An 18,111-nucleotide genomic window follows, 5' to 3' on the forward strand; every position below is an offset into this window, starting at 1 on the left:
AGACAAACATATCTGTGCCCAGAGGTTGGGAGGTATAATATAGAGGTCCTAAAGGGCTCATTGCACACCCTGGAATGTTTGCTAAAACATTTTTCATAGCGTGCCGTGAATGTAAGTGTATCATTACTTTTGGCTAGATTAGAGCCTGGGTTGGTTCTGAGTGGGTCAATTCAACTTCTGAACATCGTTAACACCACTTCTAGCTTTGCCAATTGAGGCATTAACGGTAGGGAAATGGTCCTGACTGACAGCATGTCGTTGCATACTGCCAACATTTCCGGCTGCGCATGATGGCAAGGGGGCTGTCGACTGGGTCCATTTTGGTTCTCCATTTAAACAGTTACCCTCTAGGACCAACTCAAAATGGAAGGCAGATGAGAGGTGAAAAATGGGGATGGGTGCAGCAGAAGGTAAGTGTGTGTGTGGAGAGAGGATTGTAGCCAGAAAAGCATTACATCCAAACGCCTCAGATGCAAACCCCCATGCCACCCCCAAAACATGCTGTGAAGTCACCTACACAAAGCCTCTTTCACAAAATGGGGCCATAACATTGCTATAAAATCAGGTGTAACAGTTAATTGTTACTCATACAAAATGTTTTACTAAAGACCGCAGCCCTCTCTTTCAGATACTACTACGCTGTCCTTATCACAATAGCCTTCTCGTCTAAACAAGGTAAGCTAAAATAAACTGGCATATGGTTGAACAAACACAACTAATATCCCTCTGAATTATAGTTAGCCACCTCGATAGGCCTGATCTCAATGACCTCTAGTATGCCATTACAGTTCACCGACAGTAAAATACAAAAACATAATCTTGAGTCCAACTAAACCTTTGTATAACTCATTACTCCCACTGTATTTTCCATGGACAAGGTTTGATAGTAGAGTCTGTCCTGAATGTCTGATTTATTTAAACCAATTTTTTACTTATTTTTCTATTTTACTAAGCCACACACAGTACTGTATGTCATCTGTATGTGCAAGGTGGACATGATTTGAGATGCAAATGCCACCAGGCCTAATTTTGCTACCACTGACTAAAGGAAGAGGAATTGAGTGGGATTAGGGTATAGAGCCGGGTGTCCATTTCCATTTAGTGTTGGATTCCCTGGTTGTTGCGTTGTATTTTAATTATAGGTCTGGGCTGAACATTTCATTTGGTCATAGTAGAATTATAAAGGTATTACAGAACATAACATATTTCTGTGATGTTCTGTAATACCGCTACAATATTCTATAGCCGCTATAGTATTTCTATAGTAGTCTTACAGTACTTCTATTACTTACCAAAATACTATAGCATTCCTATAAGATCGGTATAATATTTTGTCCAAAAATACTATAAGATTCCTATAGTACTTTTGACACTGGGTTCAAATTACTCCAGAATTACACTTTAACATTAAAACTGAAAAGTTAAAGTAAAGCAATATACAGTAGCCTGATAGTATTTTTTCAGATATGCACAGGAAAGATGTTAAATACAAGATCCGTATCTGTTTAACCCGGTCACCATCAGCCCAGCCAATGGTTGTGTTGATTGCATGGTCTGTCATATAAAGCTCAACCTATGCTGGATAAGGGTTTGTGATTGGTTCCTACTGTAGGTTTCTTGAAAATTGGCAATGGGTGACACTGATAAACCTACTGTATCTACAGTAGCTATCCTAGAGCTGGCTTACAAGGCTGTAACTCAATAGCCCACCACCCACCCCTGCCTGGTGCATGTGTTTAATCTATTATATTATCATTATTATATTGCTCAAACCTGGGCTGTTGCGCTCAAGCAGGTACCACCGGTAGAAGGCTCTGCGCTTTGAGTCGCTCATCTCCAGACCCTGCTGCAGCAGCCACTGGGAGATGTAGCTCTGGCTGATGCCTGAGGGAGACCGAATGGGAGAGGAAGGGCGAGAAACAAGAGCAGGGAATTTGGGGTAAAAGAGACAAGACGAGAATGTTAATATTAAACCCCCAAAATATGTAACAACTCGCAGCACATTTTTCAAGTGTCTACTTGACATTTAATCTACACTACATATGTAGTATGGTATTGAAGAGCACTGCAATGACTACAGTAAATTGAATGAAACACACTACTTAACTTCAACTGACTAGGGGCACTAACTTGAATCTGCAGCGTGTACTTCCGAAAAGTGCTCTGCACATTGGCGCCAACATGAGTGTGGCTCACAAGTGTATTGTATTGTATTGTATTGTATTGTTTCAAAACAATACAATACAATACACTGTTTTCAATACATAAAACTCTGCCACTGCCATGTCGATTACGATACGTTATATTCTTATTCGCTCAGGAATCCACTGTTTATTCAATGCTTGTTAAAAATGTATACGCCGATTTGTGCGTGGCAAGTGATCGTGCACTCATGTTACCGTCTATTCGTGGAGCACAACCACACAGTTAGAAGAGGTGGTGATGTGAATATCTGAATATTAGAAATGAGTTTGACATCTTTGATTTTTAGAAGTTTCATGGAAATTGTGTGAGGTTGTGTGATACAAATTGTGCCATACAAATTAGAGCCTCAGATGTTTAATGTGTTAAGATGTCAGGTGAGTCACAATTACCTGTGACCTGTCCGACAATGGCCTGAGAGATCCTTCGGTTATTCAAAAAGGCCTTGATCTCCTCCTTCACCAAGTTGCTATCTCTCCTACAACCACAAACACACGTCATAACCTTTTAGGGTAAGGTGGCCAGATGTCCAAAAACAGGGACATTTTCAGTTTGACTATCAATCTGATTGAAATACATACAGGTTTTATCTTCAAAAAACGGGGACATCGGTAGTTTTTCTATATTTTCCCGGAGACAGGCAAACAAAAACGGTGACTGTCCCCTGAAACCGGGGATGTCTGGTCACCCAATTTTACAGTCTAGAGTGGCTTGGAATACTTCGATGACAGTGATATGATTGAAATTTTAGGACAAGTGTAGAAAACTTCTAGAGCCCTGTGGTTAGAAGTCTTTATGAACTGCTGGGAACAAAAACAAAGAAAAAAATCCCAACAAATTCAGAGCATCATTGAAGTACTACACGGTGGCAGAAGCTAACTAGAAATGCAATTCCAAGGAATTACCAGTGCATGAAAATGCAAAAATAGATAGATAATGTAGATATGGTTACTAAGGTGTAGCTAGGGTAAACATGGTGGTTGCATAGTTTACAGAGAGTTGATAGTGTGAAGGTAGACAGTTTAAAGATGAAACATTCCAGCTCTAACTTAACTAATGATTTCTATCCATGTTAAAATGTTGATTAGCTAAGTTAGGTAATGATTTCTAGCAGATACGTTAAAAATGCTAATTATGCTAGCAATGCTAACTTTACTAACAATGCTAACCAGGTTGATTAGCTAACTTAACCGATGATTTCTAGCAGTAATGCTAAAAATGCTAACTATGCTAACAATGCTAAATTTGTTAATAATGCTAAAAAGGTTGATTAGCTAACTTAGTTGATGTTTTTTTGCAGTTATGCTAAAAATGCTAACTATGCTAACAATGCTAACTATGCTAACCATGCTAACTAGCTAACTTGCTAGTGAGGACTTTTATTTTGAAACATTTGTTGCTAGGGTATCCATGGTGGCCACTATCAATAAACAAGAAGTTACTGCAGTATAATCATGTTGGTTGCTATGGAAACGGTCATAAACACTTAATTTTAATGGTTGCTATGTTGGTTGCTAGGTACATGGAGGTTTCATGTAGTTGACTGGAGGCATAGTGGATGATAACTGACAGTTGGAATGGTTGAACAGTTCAATAGTTGAGTAGTTTCAATGGTTAAATGATTTAATAGTGTATTATTGCAGTGAGGACTTTTATTTTGAAACAGTTGTGGACAGAGGAAACAGTTAACAGGATATGTAGTCTTCTGAGAGACTGTATGCTTAAAGCCAGAGAAACTGACAGTTGGTGCCCAGGTGGCCGGCCACCTGGCGTAAGATTCTAATTGCTGCCGTGATGTCATAATGAGCAATGTTAAGTCTATGGGGGAAATTGTAATAGTTTTTAACTAATAGTTTAAAAAGTATAAAAGTTACAAAGTTGAAAAATACAAAGCACACATGGCATAAGCAAGACCTACGCAACAACGTTTGAATGAAGTTTCTACGTTAAACGGTTCAACCTGAATTGCGTGCGTTAGAAGAAGAACTAGAAATGCAATTCCAAGGAATTACCAGTGCATGAAAATGCAAAAATAGATAGATAATGTAGATATGGTTACTAAGGTGTAGCTAGGGTAAACATGGTGGTTGCATTGTTTACAGAGAGTTGACAGTGTGAAGGTAGACAGTTTAAAGATGAAACATTCCAGTTCTAACTTAACTAATGATTTCTATGCATGTTAAAATGTTGATTAGCTAACTTAGCTAATGATTTCTAGCAGTAATGCTAAAAATGCTAACTATGCTAACAATGCTAGATTTGCTAACAATGCTAACCAGGTTGATTAGCTAACTTAGTTGATGATTTTTTGCAGTTATGCTAAAAAAGGCTAGCTATGCTAACTATGCTAACCATGCTAACTAGCTAACTTGCTAGTGAGGACTTTTATTTTGAAACATTTGTTGCTAGGGTATCCATGGTGGCCACTATCAGGAAACAAGAAGTTACTGCAGTATAATCATGTTGGTTGCTATGGAAACGGTCATAAACACTTAATTTTAATAGTTGCTATGTTGGTTGCTAGGTACATGGAGGTTTCATGTAGTTGACTGGAGGCATAGTGGATGATAACTGACAGTTGGAATGGTTGAACAGTTCAATAGTTGAGTAGTTTCAATGGTTAAATGATTTAATAGTGTATTATTGCATTGAGGACTTTTATTTGGAAACAGTTGTGGACAGAGGAAACAGTTTAACAGGATATGTGTAGTCTTCTGAGAGACTGTATGCTTAAAGCCAGAGAAACTGACAGTTGGTGCCCAGGTGGCCGGCCACCTGGCGTAAGATTCTAATTGCTGCCGTGATGTCATAATGAGCAATGTTAAGTCTATGGGGGAAATGGTAATAGTTTTTAAGTAATAGTTTAAAAAGTATAAAAGTTACAAAGTTAAAAAATACAAAGCAGGCGTGGCATAAGCAAGACCTACGCAACAACGTTTGAATGAAGTTTCTACGTTAAACGGTTGAAGCTGAATTGGCTGCGTTAGAAGAAGAAGTTTAATAATAACTAGAAATGCAATTCCAAGGAATTACCAGTGCATGAAAATGCAAAAATAGATAGATAATGTAGATATGGTTACTAAGGTGTAGCTAGGGTAGACATGGTGGTTGCATAGTTTACAGAGAGTTGATAGTGTGAAGGTAGACAGTTTAAAGATGAAACGTTCCAGTTCTAACTTAACTAATGATTTCTATTCATGTTAAAATGTTGATTAGCTAACTTAGCTAATGATTTCTAGCAGTTACGCTAAAAATGCTTATTATGCTAGCAATGCTAACTTTACTAAAAATGCTAACCAGGTTGATTAGCTAACTTAACCGATGATTCCTAGCAGTAATGCTAAAAATGCTAACTATGCTAACAATGCTAAATTTGCTAACAATGCTAACCAGGTTGATTAGCTTACTTAGTTTATCATTTTTTGCAGTTATGCTAAAAATGCTAACAATGCTAACTATGCTAACCATGCTAACTAGCTAACTTGCTAGTGAGGACTTTTATTTTGAAACATTTGTTGCTAGGGTATCCATGGTGGCCACTATCAGGAAACAAGAAGTTACTGCAGTATAATCATGTTGGTTGCTATGGAAACGGTCATAAACACTTAATTTTAATGGTTGCTATGTTGGTTGCTAGGTACATGGAGGTTTCATGTAGTTGACTGGAGGCATAGTGGATGATAACTGACAGTTGGAATGGTTGAACAGTTCAATAGTTGAGTAGTTTCAGTGGTTAAATGATTTAATAGTGTATTATTGCAGTGAGGACCTTTATTTTGAAACAGTTGTGGACAGAGGAAGTAGTGAAACAGGATCTGTAGTCTTAATGAGATTGTATGCTTAAAGCCTGAGACAGAAGGTGCCTCTCATATATAGCGTTTACGCGTCCTCTCTCGCTCCTCACTGATCTACATAAAGAATGATGGAGCGGCAACAATGGGATAGTCTAGCCCTTCTTCTATCTTTCTTTATGTAGATCATTGAGGATCGAGGAGCGAGGGAGGACATATAAACACTGCTTGAGAGGGACCCACAGTAAATACTTTAAAAGTTGTATATAGTCTAATTAATGTTGATAGACAGAATGTTTAATGGATGTTGATAGGCAGATTGTTTAATAGATATTGATTGACAGTTTAATGGGTGGATGAGTGAATGGTCTGAAGAAGATGAATGGATAGAAGGTTGGATGGAATGTGCCTTATATTCTTGTTAAGAGAGACACTGATACAGCTCTCTGAGAGTAGTTGACACAGGTGTAATCAATTTAACTGGCTAGTCTTAAGAGAGCCAGCGTGTACTCTTAAAGCCTGAGACAGTAAATAATTTAAAAGTTGAATGTAGATAGTCTAATTAATGTTGATAGACAGAGAGTTTAATGGATGTTGATAGACAGATTGTTTAATAGATGTTGATAGACAGTTTAATGGGTGGATGAGTGAATGGTCTGAAGAAGATGAATGGATAGAATGTTGGATGGAATGTGCCTTATATTCTTGTAGAATGGAGAGACACAGCTCTCTACTGAGAGTAGTGGATACAGATACAGGTGTAATCAATTTAACTGGCTAGTCTTAAGAGAGCCAGCCTGAGACAGAGTAGATTGTTTAAAAGTTCAATGTAGAGCGTCTAATTGATGTTGTTGATAGGCAGACTGTTTAGAATGGGTGGATGAGTGAATGGTTTGAAGAAGATGAATGGATATAAAGTTGGATGGAATTAGGAGGACTTATTTTGATACTGTTGTGCGCAGAGGATACAGGGGAACAGAATATGTAGTCTTCAGAGAGGAGCCTGAGAGAAACTGACAGTTGGTGCCCAGGTGGCTGACCAGCTGGGGTAACATTCTAATTGCTGCCGTGATGTCATAATGAGCAATGTTAAGTCTATGGGGGAAATGGTGATAGTTTTTAACTAATAGTTTAAAAAGTATAAAAGTTACAAAGTTGAAAAATACAAAGCACATATGGCATAAGCAAGACCTACGCAACAAAGTTTGAATGAAGTTTCTACGTTAAACGGTTGAAGCTGAATTGCGAGCGTTAGAAGAAGAAGTTTAACTAGAAATGCAATTCCAAGGAATTACCAGTGCATGAAAATGCAAAAATAGATAGATAATGTAGATATGGTTACTAAGGTGTAGCTAGGGTAGACATGGTGGTTGCATAGTTTACCGAGAGTTGATAGTGTGAAGGTAGACAGTTTAAAGTTTAAACATTCCAGTTCTAACTTAACTAATGATTTCTATTCATGTTAAAATGTTGATTAGCTAACTTAGCTAATGATTTCTAGCAGTTATGCTAAAAATGCTAATTATGCTAGCAATGCTAACTTTACTAACAATGCTAACCAGGTTGATTAGCTAACTTAACCGATGATTTCTAGCAGTAATGCTAAAAATGCTAACTATGCTAACAATGCTAAATTTGCTAACAATGCTAACCAGGTTGATTAGCTAACTTAGTTGATAATTGTTTGCAGTTATGCTAAAAATGCTAACAATGCTAATTATGCTAACCATGCTAACTTGCTAGTGAGGACTTTTATTTTGAAACATTTGTTGCTAGGGTATCCATGGTGGCCACTATCAGGAAACAAGAAGCTACTGCAGTATAATCATGTTGGTTGCTATGGAAACGGTCATAAATGCTTAATTTTAATGGTTGCTATGTTGGTTGCTAGGTACATGGAGGTCTCATTTAGTTGACTGGAGGCATAGTTGATGATAACTGACAGTGGAAATGGTTGAACAGTTAAATAGTTGAGTAGTTTCAATAGTTAAATGATTTAATAGTGTGTTATTGCAGTGAGGACTTTTATTTTGAAACAGTTGTGGACAGAGGAAACAGTTTAACAGGATGTAGTCTTCAAAGAGATTGTATGCTTAAAGCCTGAGAGAAACTGACAGTTGGTGCCCAGGTGGCCGGCCACCTGGCGTAAGATTCTAATTGCTGCCGTGATGTCATAATGAGCAATGTTAAGTCTATGGGGGAAATTGTAATAGTTTTTAACTAATAGTTTAAAAAGTATAAAAGTTACAAAGTTGAAAAATACAAAGCCCACATCGCGTAAGTAAGACCTACGCGACAAAATTTGAATGGAGTTTCTACGTTAAGCGGTTGAAGCTGAATTGCGTGCGTTAGAAGAAGAATAATAAGAAGAAGCAGAAGACCGAGGAAGAACAGTACAGTGCATTTTCATGCACTGTAATAATAACTAGAAATGCAATTCCAAGGAATTACCAGTGCATGAAAATGCTAAAAAAGATAGATAATGTAGATATGGTTACTAAGGTGTAGCTAGGGTAAACATGGTGGTTGCATAGTTTACAGAGAGTTGATATTGTGAAGGTAGACAGTTTAAAGATGAAACATTCCAGTTCTAACTTAACTAATGATTTCTATTCATGTTAAAATGTTGATTAGCTAACTTAGCTAATGATTTCTAACAGTTAAGCTAAAAATGCTAATTATGCTAGCAATGCTAACTTTACTAACAATGCTAACCAGGTTGATTAGCTAACTTATCGATGATTTCTAGCAGTAATGTTAAAAATGCTAACTATGCTAACAATGCTAAATTTGCTGACAATGCTAACCAGGTTGATTAGCTAACTTAGTTGATGATTTTTTGCAGTTATGCTAAAAATGCTAACTATGTTAACAATGTTAACTATGCTAACTAGCTAACTTGCTAGTGAGGACTTTTATTTTGAAACATTTGTTGCTAGGGTATCCATGGTGGCCACTATCAGGAAACAAGAAGTTACTGCAGTATAATCATGTTGGTTGCTATGGAAACGGTTATAAACACTTAATTTTAATGGTTGCTATGTTGGTTGCTAGGTACATGGAGGTTTCATGTAGTTGACTGGAGGCATAGTTGATGATAACTGACAGTTGGAATGGTTGAACATTTCAATAGTTGAGTAGTTTCAATGGTTAAATGATTTAATAGTGTATAATTGCAGTGAGGACCTTTATTTTGAAACAGTTGTAGACAGAGGAAGTAGTGAAACAGGATCTGTAGTCTTAATGAGATTGTATGCTTAAAGCCTGAGACAGAAGGTGCCTCTCATAGCGTTTACGCGTCCTCTCTCGCTCCTCACTGATCTACATAAAGAATGATGGAGCGGCAACAATGGGATAGTCTAGCCCTTCTTCTATCTTTCTTTATGTAGATCATTGAGGATCGAGGAGCGAGGGAGGACATATAAACGCTGCTTGAGAGGGACCCACAGTAAATACTTTAAAAGTTGTATGTAGATAGTCTAATTAATGTTGATAGACAGAATGTTTAATGGATGTTGATAGGCAGATTGTTTAATAGATATTGATTGACAGTTTAATGGGTGGATGAGTGAATGGTCTGAAGAAGATGAGTGGATAGAAGGTTGGATGGAATGTGCCTTATATTCTTGTTAAGAGAGACACTGATACAGCTCTCTGAGAGTAGTTGACACAGGTGTAATCAATTTAACTGGCTAGTCTTAAGAGTGCCAGAGTACTCTTAAAGCCTGAGACAGAGTAAATAATTTAAAAGTTGAATGTAGATAGTCTAATTAATGTTTAATTTAAAGTTTAATGGATGTTGATAGACAGATTGTTTAATAGATGTTGATAGACAGTTTAATGGGTGGATGAGTGAATGGTCTGAAGAAGATGAATGGATAGAATGTTGGATGGAATGTGCCTTATATTCTTGTAGAATGGAGAGACACAGCTCTCTACTGAGAGTAGTGGATACAGATACAGGTGTAATCAATTTAACTGGCTAGTCTTAAGAGAGCCAGCCTGAGACAGAGTAGATTGTTTAAAAGTTCAATGTAGAGCGTCTAATTGATGTTGTTGATAGGCAGACTGTTTAGAATGGGTGGATGAGTGAATGGTTTGAAGAAGATGAATGGATATAAAGTTGGATGGAATTAGGAGGACTTATTTTGATACTGTTGTGCGCAGAGGATACAGGGGAACAGAATATGTAGTCTTCAGAGAGGAGCCTGAGAGAAACTGACAGTTGGTGCCCAGGTGGCTGACCAGCTGGGGTAACATTCTAATTGCTGCCGTGATGTCATAATGAGCAATGTTAAGTCTATGGGGGAAATGGTGATAGTTTTTAACTAATAGTTTAAAAAGTATAAAAGTTACAAAGTTGAAAAATATAAAGCACATATGGCATAAGCAAGACCTACGCAACAAAGTTTGAATGAAGTTTCTACGTTAAACGGTTGAAGCTGAATAGCGAGCGTTAGAAGAAGAAGTTTAACTAGAAATGCAATTCCAAGGAATTACCAGTGCATGAAAATGCAAAAATAGATAGATAATGTAGATATGGTTACTGAGGTGTAGCTAGGGTAAACATGGTGGTTGCATAGTTTACAGAGAGTTGATAGTGTGAAGGTAGACAGTTTAAAGATGAAACATTCCAGTTCTAACTTAACTAATGATTTCTATTCATGTTAAAATGTTGATTAGCTAACTTAGCTAATGATTTCTAGCAGTTACGCTAAAAATGCTAATTATGCTAGCAATGCTAACTCTACTAACAATGCTAACCAGGTTGATTAGCTAACTTATCGATGATTTCTAGCAGTAATGTTAAAAATGCTAACTATGCTAACAATGCTAAATTTGCTGACAATGCTAACCAGGTTGATTAGCTAACTTAGCTGATGATTTTTTGCAGTTATGCTAAAAATGCTAACTATGCCAACCATGCTAACTAGCTAACTTGTTAGTGAGGACTTTTATTTTGAAACATTTGTTGCTAGGGTATCCATGGTGGCCACTATCAGGAAACAAGAAGTTACTGCAGTATAATCATGTTGGTTGCTATGGAAACGGTTATAAACACTTAATTTTAATGGTTGCTATGTTGGTTGCTAGGTACATGGAGGTTTCATGTAGTTGACTGGAGGCATAGTGGATGATAACTGACAGTTGGAATGGTTGAACAGTTCAATAGTTGAGTAGTTTCAATGGTTAAATGATTTAATAGTGTATTATTGCAGTGAGGACCTTTATTTTGAAACAGTTGTAGACAGAGGAAGTAGTGAAACAGGATCTGTAGTCTTAATGAGATTGTATGCTTAAAGCCTGAGACAGAAGGTGCCTCTCATAGCGTTTACGTGTCCTCTCTCGCTCCTCACTGATCTACATAAAGAATGATGGAGCGGCAACAATGGGATAGTCTAGCCCTTCTTCTATCTTTCTTTATGTAGATCATTGAGGATCGAGGAGCGAGGGAGGACATATAAACGCTGCTTGAGAGGGACCCACAGTAAATACTTTAAAAGTTGTATGTAGATAGTCTAATTAATGTTGATAGATAGAATGTTTAATGGATGTTGATAGGCAGATTGTTTTATATTGATTGACAGTTTAATGGGTGGATGAGTGAATGGTCTGAAGAAGATGAATGGATAGAAGGTTGGATGGAATGTGCCTTATATTCTTGTTAAGAGAGACACTGATACAGCTCTCTGAGAGTAGTTGACACAGGTGTAATCAATTTAACTGGCTAGTCTTAAGAGAGCCAGAGTACTCTTAAAGCCTGAGACAGAGTAAATAATTTAAAAGTTGAATGTAGATAGTCTAATTAATGTTGATAGACAGAGAGTTTAATGGATGTTGATAGACAGATTGTTTAATAGATGTTGATAGACAGTTTAATGGGTGGATGAGTGAATGGTCTGAAGAAGATGAATGGATAGAATGTTGGATGGAATGTGCCTTATATTCTTGTAGAATGGAGAGACACAGCTCTCTACTGAGAGTAGTGGATACAGATACAGGTGTAATCAATTTAACTGGCTAGTCTTAAGAGAGCCAGCCTGAGACAGAGTAGATTGTTTAAAAGTTCAATGTAGAGCGTCTAATTGATGTTGTTGATAGGCAGACTGTTTAGAATGGGTGGATGAGTGAATGGTTTGAAGAAGATGAATGGATATAAAGTTGGATGGAATTAGGAGGACTTATTTTGATACTGTTGTGCACAGAGGATACAGGGGAACAGAATATGTAGTCTTCAGAGAGGAGCCTGAGAGAAACTGACAGTTGGTGCCCAGGTGGCTGACCAGCTGGGGTAACATTCTAATTGCTGCCGTGATGTCATAATGAGCAATGTTAAGTCTATGGGGGAATTGGTGATAGTTTTTAACTAATAGTTTAAAAAGTATAAAAGTTACAAAGTTGAAAAATACAAAGCACATATGGCATAAGCAAGACCTACGCAACAAAGTTTGAATGAAGTTTCTACGTTAAACGGTTGAAGCTGAATTGCGAGCGTTAGAAGAAGAAGTTTAATAATAAGAAGCCTAGGAAGAACAGTACAGTGCATTTTCATGCACTGTAATAATAATAACTAGAAATGCAATTCCAAGGAATTACCAGTGCATGAAAATGCAAAAATAGATAGATAATGTAGATATGGTTACTAAGGTGTAGCTAGGGTAAACATGGTGGTTGCATAGTTTACAGAGAGTTGATAGTGTGAAGGTAGACAGTTTAAAGATGAAACGTTCCAGTTCTAACTTAACTAATGATTTCTATTCATGTTAAAATGTTGATTAGCTAACTTAGCTAATGATTTCTAGCAGTTACGCTAAAAATGCTTATTATGCTAGCAATGCTAACTTTACTAACAATGCTAACCAGGTTGATTAGCTAACTTAACCGATGATTTCTAGCAGTAATGCTAAAAATGCTAACAATGCTAAATTTGCTAACAATGCTAACCAGGTTGATTAGCTAACTTAGTTGATGATTTTTTGCAGTTATGCTAAAAATGCTAACTATGCTAACAATGCTAACAATGCTAACTATGCTAACTAGCTAACTTGCTAGTGAGGACTTTTATTTTGAAACATTTGTTGCTAGGGTATCCATGGTGGCCACTATCAGGAAACAAGAAGTTACTGCAGTATAATCATGTTGGTTGCTATGGAAACGGTCATAAACACTTAATTTTAATGGTTGCTATGTTGGTTGCTAGGTACATGGAGGTTTCATGTAGTTGACTGGAGGCATAGTGGATGATAACTGACAGTTGGAATGGTTGAACAGTTCAATAGTTGAGTACTTTCAGTGGTTAAATGATTTAATAGTGTATTATTGCAGTGAGGACCTTTATTTTGAAACAGTTGTGGACAGAGCAAGTAGTGAAACAGGATCTGTAGTCTTAATGAGATTGTATGCTTAAAGCCTGAGACAGAAGGTGCCTCTAATAGCGTTTACGCGTCCTCCCTCGCTCCTCACTGATCTACATAAAGAATGATGGAGCGGAAACAATGGGATAGTCTAGCCCTTTTTCTATCTCTCTTTATGTAGATCATTGAGGAGCGAGGAGCGAGGGAGGACATATAAACGCTGCTTGAGAGGGACCCACAGTAAATACTTTAAAAGTTGTATGTAGATAGTCTAATTAATGTTGATAGACAGAATGTTTAATGGATGTTGATAGGCAGATTGTTTAATAGATATTGATTGACAGTTTAAGGCGAGACACCCCAGGTGAATAGGGGGAAATTTTAAACTTAAAGATATCTTCATGAAACTTTACCAGTTGAATACTCACATAAATAGGAGAATAAAATGTATTGCAAGTTTTCTTTAATTTAATGTTTAAATATGCTAATTAGGCTATATCTCATTAAATATGCGCTAATTTGCATATATTTTGATGCGAAGGATCTGACCATTGGAAAAAGCCAGGTTGAAAATTATTTTTTTGTTGTGTTAATATATCAAATAAAAAAACATTTACAGAGGGGATTATGAATATCTTCTTTTGTTTTCCAGTAAATCAGAAAATACTGCCAATTGGCTTAAAAAGTGGATTTTCGCCCTATTTTTAGGCATAAAAAGTCATGTAAATCATGCCTAGAATGCTATATCAACAAATCCCTCTGTAAATATCTTCCTAATATAGTTAGGAATAAGACTGGAAAGTTTGGTGTATGTAGGTGCTGCAGAAGTGGAGATCCTTTGCATGGCGTGTGGGGGAAAACTCGTTTTGAGAAAACAGCCTTGAAACACAGCCAATGAAATGCGTTCTCAGCTTAGACTCGTCTTTGAACTTTCGCGATTGGTTGCTAATACAAAGGAAATGCCCATATTTGGATAGCATAGCGTCTTGTAGGAGAAGCAGGGCTTTCAAACGGTATCAAACACGATATGATTTGGATCACGATCACGGTAGTACATGACACTTTAGAATGGGAACTTTTGGTAAAATTAGGAGAAATATACAGGCGCGAGTAGACAAAAGTTCGTGAAATAAACACTTAAATGTGAGAATCGGACTTTGTTGTTGTAGTAGGGTGGTAGAATACATGCTAAAGTAGCAAACTAGCTCAAAATCTCGAAATTGACCGGAGGTCACAAAAACAGTATTTTCACCTGCCGTGTCTCGCCTTAATGGGTGGATGAGTGAATGGTCTGAAGAAGATGAATGGATAGAAGGTTGGATGGAATGTGCCTTATATTCTTGTTAAGAGAGACACTGATACAGCTCTCTGAGAGTAGTTGATACAGGTGTAATCAATTTAACTGGCTAGTCTTAAGAGAGCCATATTGTACTCTTAAAGCCTGAGACAGAGTAAATCATTTAAAAGTTGAATGTAGATAGTCTAATTAATGTTGATAGACAGAGAGTTTAATGGATGTTGATAGACAGATTGTTTAATAGATGTTGATAGACAGTTTAATGGGTGGATGAGTGAATGGTCTGAAGAAGATGAATGGATAGAATGTTGGATGGAATGTGCCTTACATTCTTGTAGAATGGAGAAACACAGCTCTCTACTGAGAGTAGTGGATACAGATACAGGTGTAATCAATTTAACTTGCTAGTCTTAAGAGAGCCAGCCTGAGACAGAGTAGATTGTTTAAAAGTTGAATGTAGAGCGTCTAATTGATGTTGATAGGCAGACTGTTTAGAATGGGTGGATGAGTGAATGGTTTGAAGAAGATGAATGGATATCAAGTTGGATGGAATTAGGAGGACTTATTTTGATACTGTTGTGCGCAGAGGATAGAGGGGAACAGAATATGTAGTCTTCAGAGAGATTGTATGTGAGAGAAACTGACAGTTGGTGCCCAGGTGGCTGACCAGCTGGAGTAAGATTCTAATTGCTGCCGTGATGTCATAATGAGCAATGTTAAGTCTATGGGGGAAATTGTAATAGTTTTTAACTAATAGTTTAAAAAGTATAAAAGTTACAAAGTTGAAAAATACAAAGCACACATGGCATAAGCGAGACCTACGCAACAAAGGTTGAATGAAGTTTCTACGTTAAACGGTTCAAGCTGAATTGCGTGCGTTAGAAGAAGAAGAATAAGAAGCCTAGGAAGAACAGTACAGTGCATTTTCATGCACTGTAATAAGAAGAATAGGAAGAACAGTACAGTGCATTTTCATGCACTGTAACTAGAAATGCAATTCCAAGGAATTACCAGTGCATGAAAATGCAAAAATAGATAGATAATGTAGATATGGTTACTAAGGTGTAGCTAGGGTAGACATGGTGGTTGCATAGTTTACAGAGAGTTGATAGTGTGAAGGTAGACAGTTTAAAGATGAAACGTTCCAGTTCTAACTTAACTAATGATTTCTATTCATGTTAAAATGTTGATTAGCTAACTTAGCTAATGATTTCTAGCAGTTACGCTAAAAATGCTTATTATGCTAGCAATGCTAACTTTACTAAAAATGCTAACCAGGTTGATTAGCTAACTTAACCGATGATTCCTAGCAGTAATGCTAAAAATGCTAACTATGCTAACAATGCTAAATTTGCTAACAATGCTAACCAGGTTGATTAGCTTACTTAGTTTATCATTTTTTGCAGTTATGCTAAAAATGCTAACAATGCTAACTATGCTAACCATGCTAACTAGCTAACTTGCTAGTGAGGACTTTTATTTTGAAACATTTGTTGCTAGGGTATCCATGGTGGCCACTATCAGGAAACAAGAAGTTACTGCAGTATAATCATGTTGGTTGCTATGGAAACGGTCATAAACACTTAATTTTAATGGTTGCTATGTTGGTTGCTAGGTACATGGAGGTTTCATGTAGTTGACTGGAGGCATAGTGGATGATAACTGACAGTTGGAATGGTTGAACAGTTCAATAGTTGAGTAGTTTCAGTGGTTAAATGATTTAATAGTGTATTATTGCAGTGAGGACCTTTATTTTGAAACAGTTGTGGACAGAGGAAGTAGTGAAACAGGATCTGTAGTCTTAATGAGATTGTATGCTTAAAGCCTGAGACAGAAGGTGCCTCTCATATATAGCGTTTACGCGTCCTCTCTCGCTCCTCACTGATCTACATAAAGAATGATGGAGCGGCAACAATGGGATAGTCTAGCCCTTCTTCTATCTTTCTTTATGTAGATCATTGAGGATCGAGGAGCGAGGGAGGACATATAAACACTGCTTGAGAGGGACCCACAGTAAATACTTTAAAAGTTGTATATAGTCTAATTAATGTTGATAGACAGAATGTTTAATGGATGTTGATAGGCAGATTGTTTAATAGATATTGATTGACAGTTTAATGGGTGGATGAGTGAATGGTCTGAAGAAGATGAATGGATAGAAGGTTGGATGGAATGTGCCTTATATTCTTGTTAAGAGAGACACTGATACAGCTCTCTGAGAGTAGTTGACACAGGTGTAATCAATTTAACTGGCTAGTCTTAAGAGAGCCAGCGTGTACTCTTAAAGCCTGAGACAGTAAATAATTTAAAAGTTGAATGTAGATAGTCTAATTAATGTTGATAGACAGAGAGTTTAATGGATGTTGATAGACAGATTGTTTAATAGATGTTGATAGACAGTTTAATGGGTGGATGAGTGAATGGTCTGAAGAAGATGAATGGATAGAATGTTGGATGGAATGTGCCTTATATTCTTGTAGAATGGAGAGACACAGCTCTCTACTGAGAGTAGTGGATACAGATACAGGTGTAATCAATTTAACTGGCTAGTCTTAAGAGAGCCAGCCTGAGACAGAGTAGATTGTTTAAAAGTTCAATGTAGAGCGTCTAATTGATGTTGTTGATAGGCAGACTGTTTAGAATGGGTGGATGAGTGAATGGTTTGAAGAAGATGAATGGATATAAAGTTGGATGGAATTAGGAGGACTTATTTTGATACTGTTGTGCGCAGAGGATACAGGGGAACAGAATATGTAGTCTTCAGAGAGGAGCCTGAGAGAAACTGACAGTTGGTGCCCAGGTGGCTGACCAGCTGGGGTAACATTCTAATTGCTGCCGTGATGTCATAATGAGCAATGTTAAGTCTATGGGGGAAATGGTGATAGTTTTTAACTAATAGTTTAAAAAGTATAAAAGTTACAAAGTTGAAAAATACAAAGCACATATGGCATAAGCAAGACCTACGCAACAAAGTTTGAATGAAGTTTCTACGTTAAACGGTTGAAGCTGAATTGCGAGCGTTAGAAGAAGAAGTTTAATAATAACTAGAAATGCAATTCCAAGGAATTACCAGTGCATGAAAATGCAAAAATAGATAGATAATGTAGATATGGTTACTAAGGTGTAGCTAGGGTAAACATGGTGGTTGCATAGTTTACAGAGAGTTGATAGTGTGAAGGTAGACGTTTTAAAGATGAAACGTTCCAGTTCTAACTTAACTAATGATTTCTATTCATGTTAAAATGTTGATTAGCTAACTTAGCTAATGATTTCTAGCAGTTACGCTAAAAATGCTTATTATGCTAGCAATGCTAACTTTACTAACAATGCTAACCAGGTTGATTAGCTAACTTAACCGATGATTTCTAGCAGTAATGCTAAAAATGCTAACTATGCTAACAATGCTAAATTTGCTAACAATGTTAACCAGGTTGATTAGCTAACTTAGTTGATGATTTTTTGCAGT

At 37.0% G+C, this 18,111-nt stretch overlaps 1 protein-coding gene across 2 annotated transcripts in view; it reads right to left on the reverse strand.

Annotated features, from left to right (window-relative positions):
* The window catches only part of zgc:91944 (uncharacterized protein LOC436941 homolog), a 47,790-nt gene that overhangs the window by 8,739 nt on the left and 20,940 nt on the right, over positions 1-18,111 (reverse strand). For both annotated transcript variants that reach the window (XM_062529297.1, XM_062529296.1), the window contains exons 4-5: positions 2,595-2,680; positions 1,774-1,884 (exon numbers count right to left, since the gene is read on the reverse strand). In XM_062529297.1, the coding sequence (XP_062385281.1) occupies positions 1,774-1,884; positions 2,595-2,680 (197 nt within the window). The remainder of the gene's footprint in view (positions 1-1,773; positions 1,885-2,594; positions 2,681-18,111) is intronic.

Source organism: Sardina pilchardus, chromosome 24 (assembly GCF_963854185.1).
Source record: "Sardina pilchardus chromosome 24, fSarPil1.1, whole genome shotgun sequence".
NCBI classification, from domain to species: domain Eukaryota; kingdom Metazoa; phylum Chordata; class Actinopteri; order Clupeiformes; family Clupeidae; genus Sardina; species Sardina pilchardus.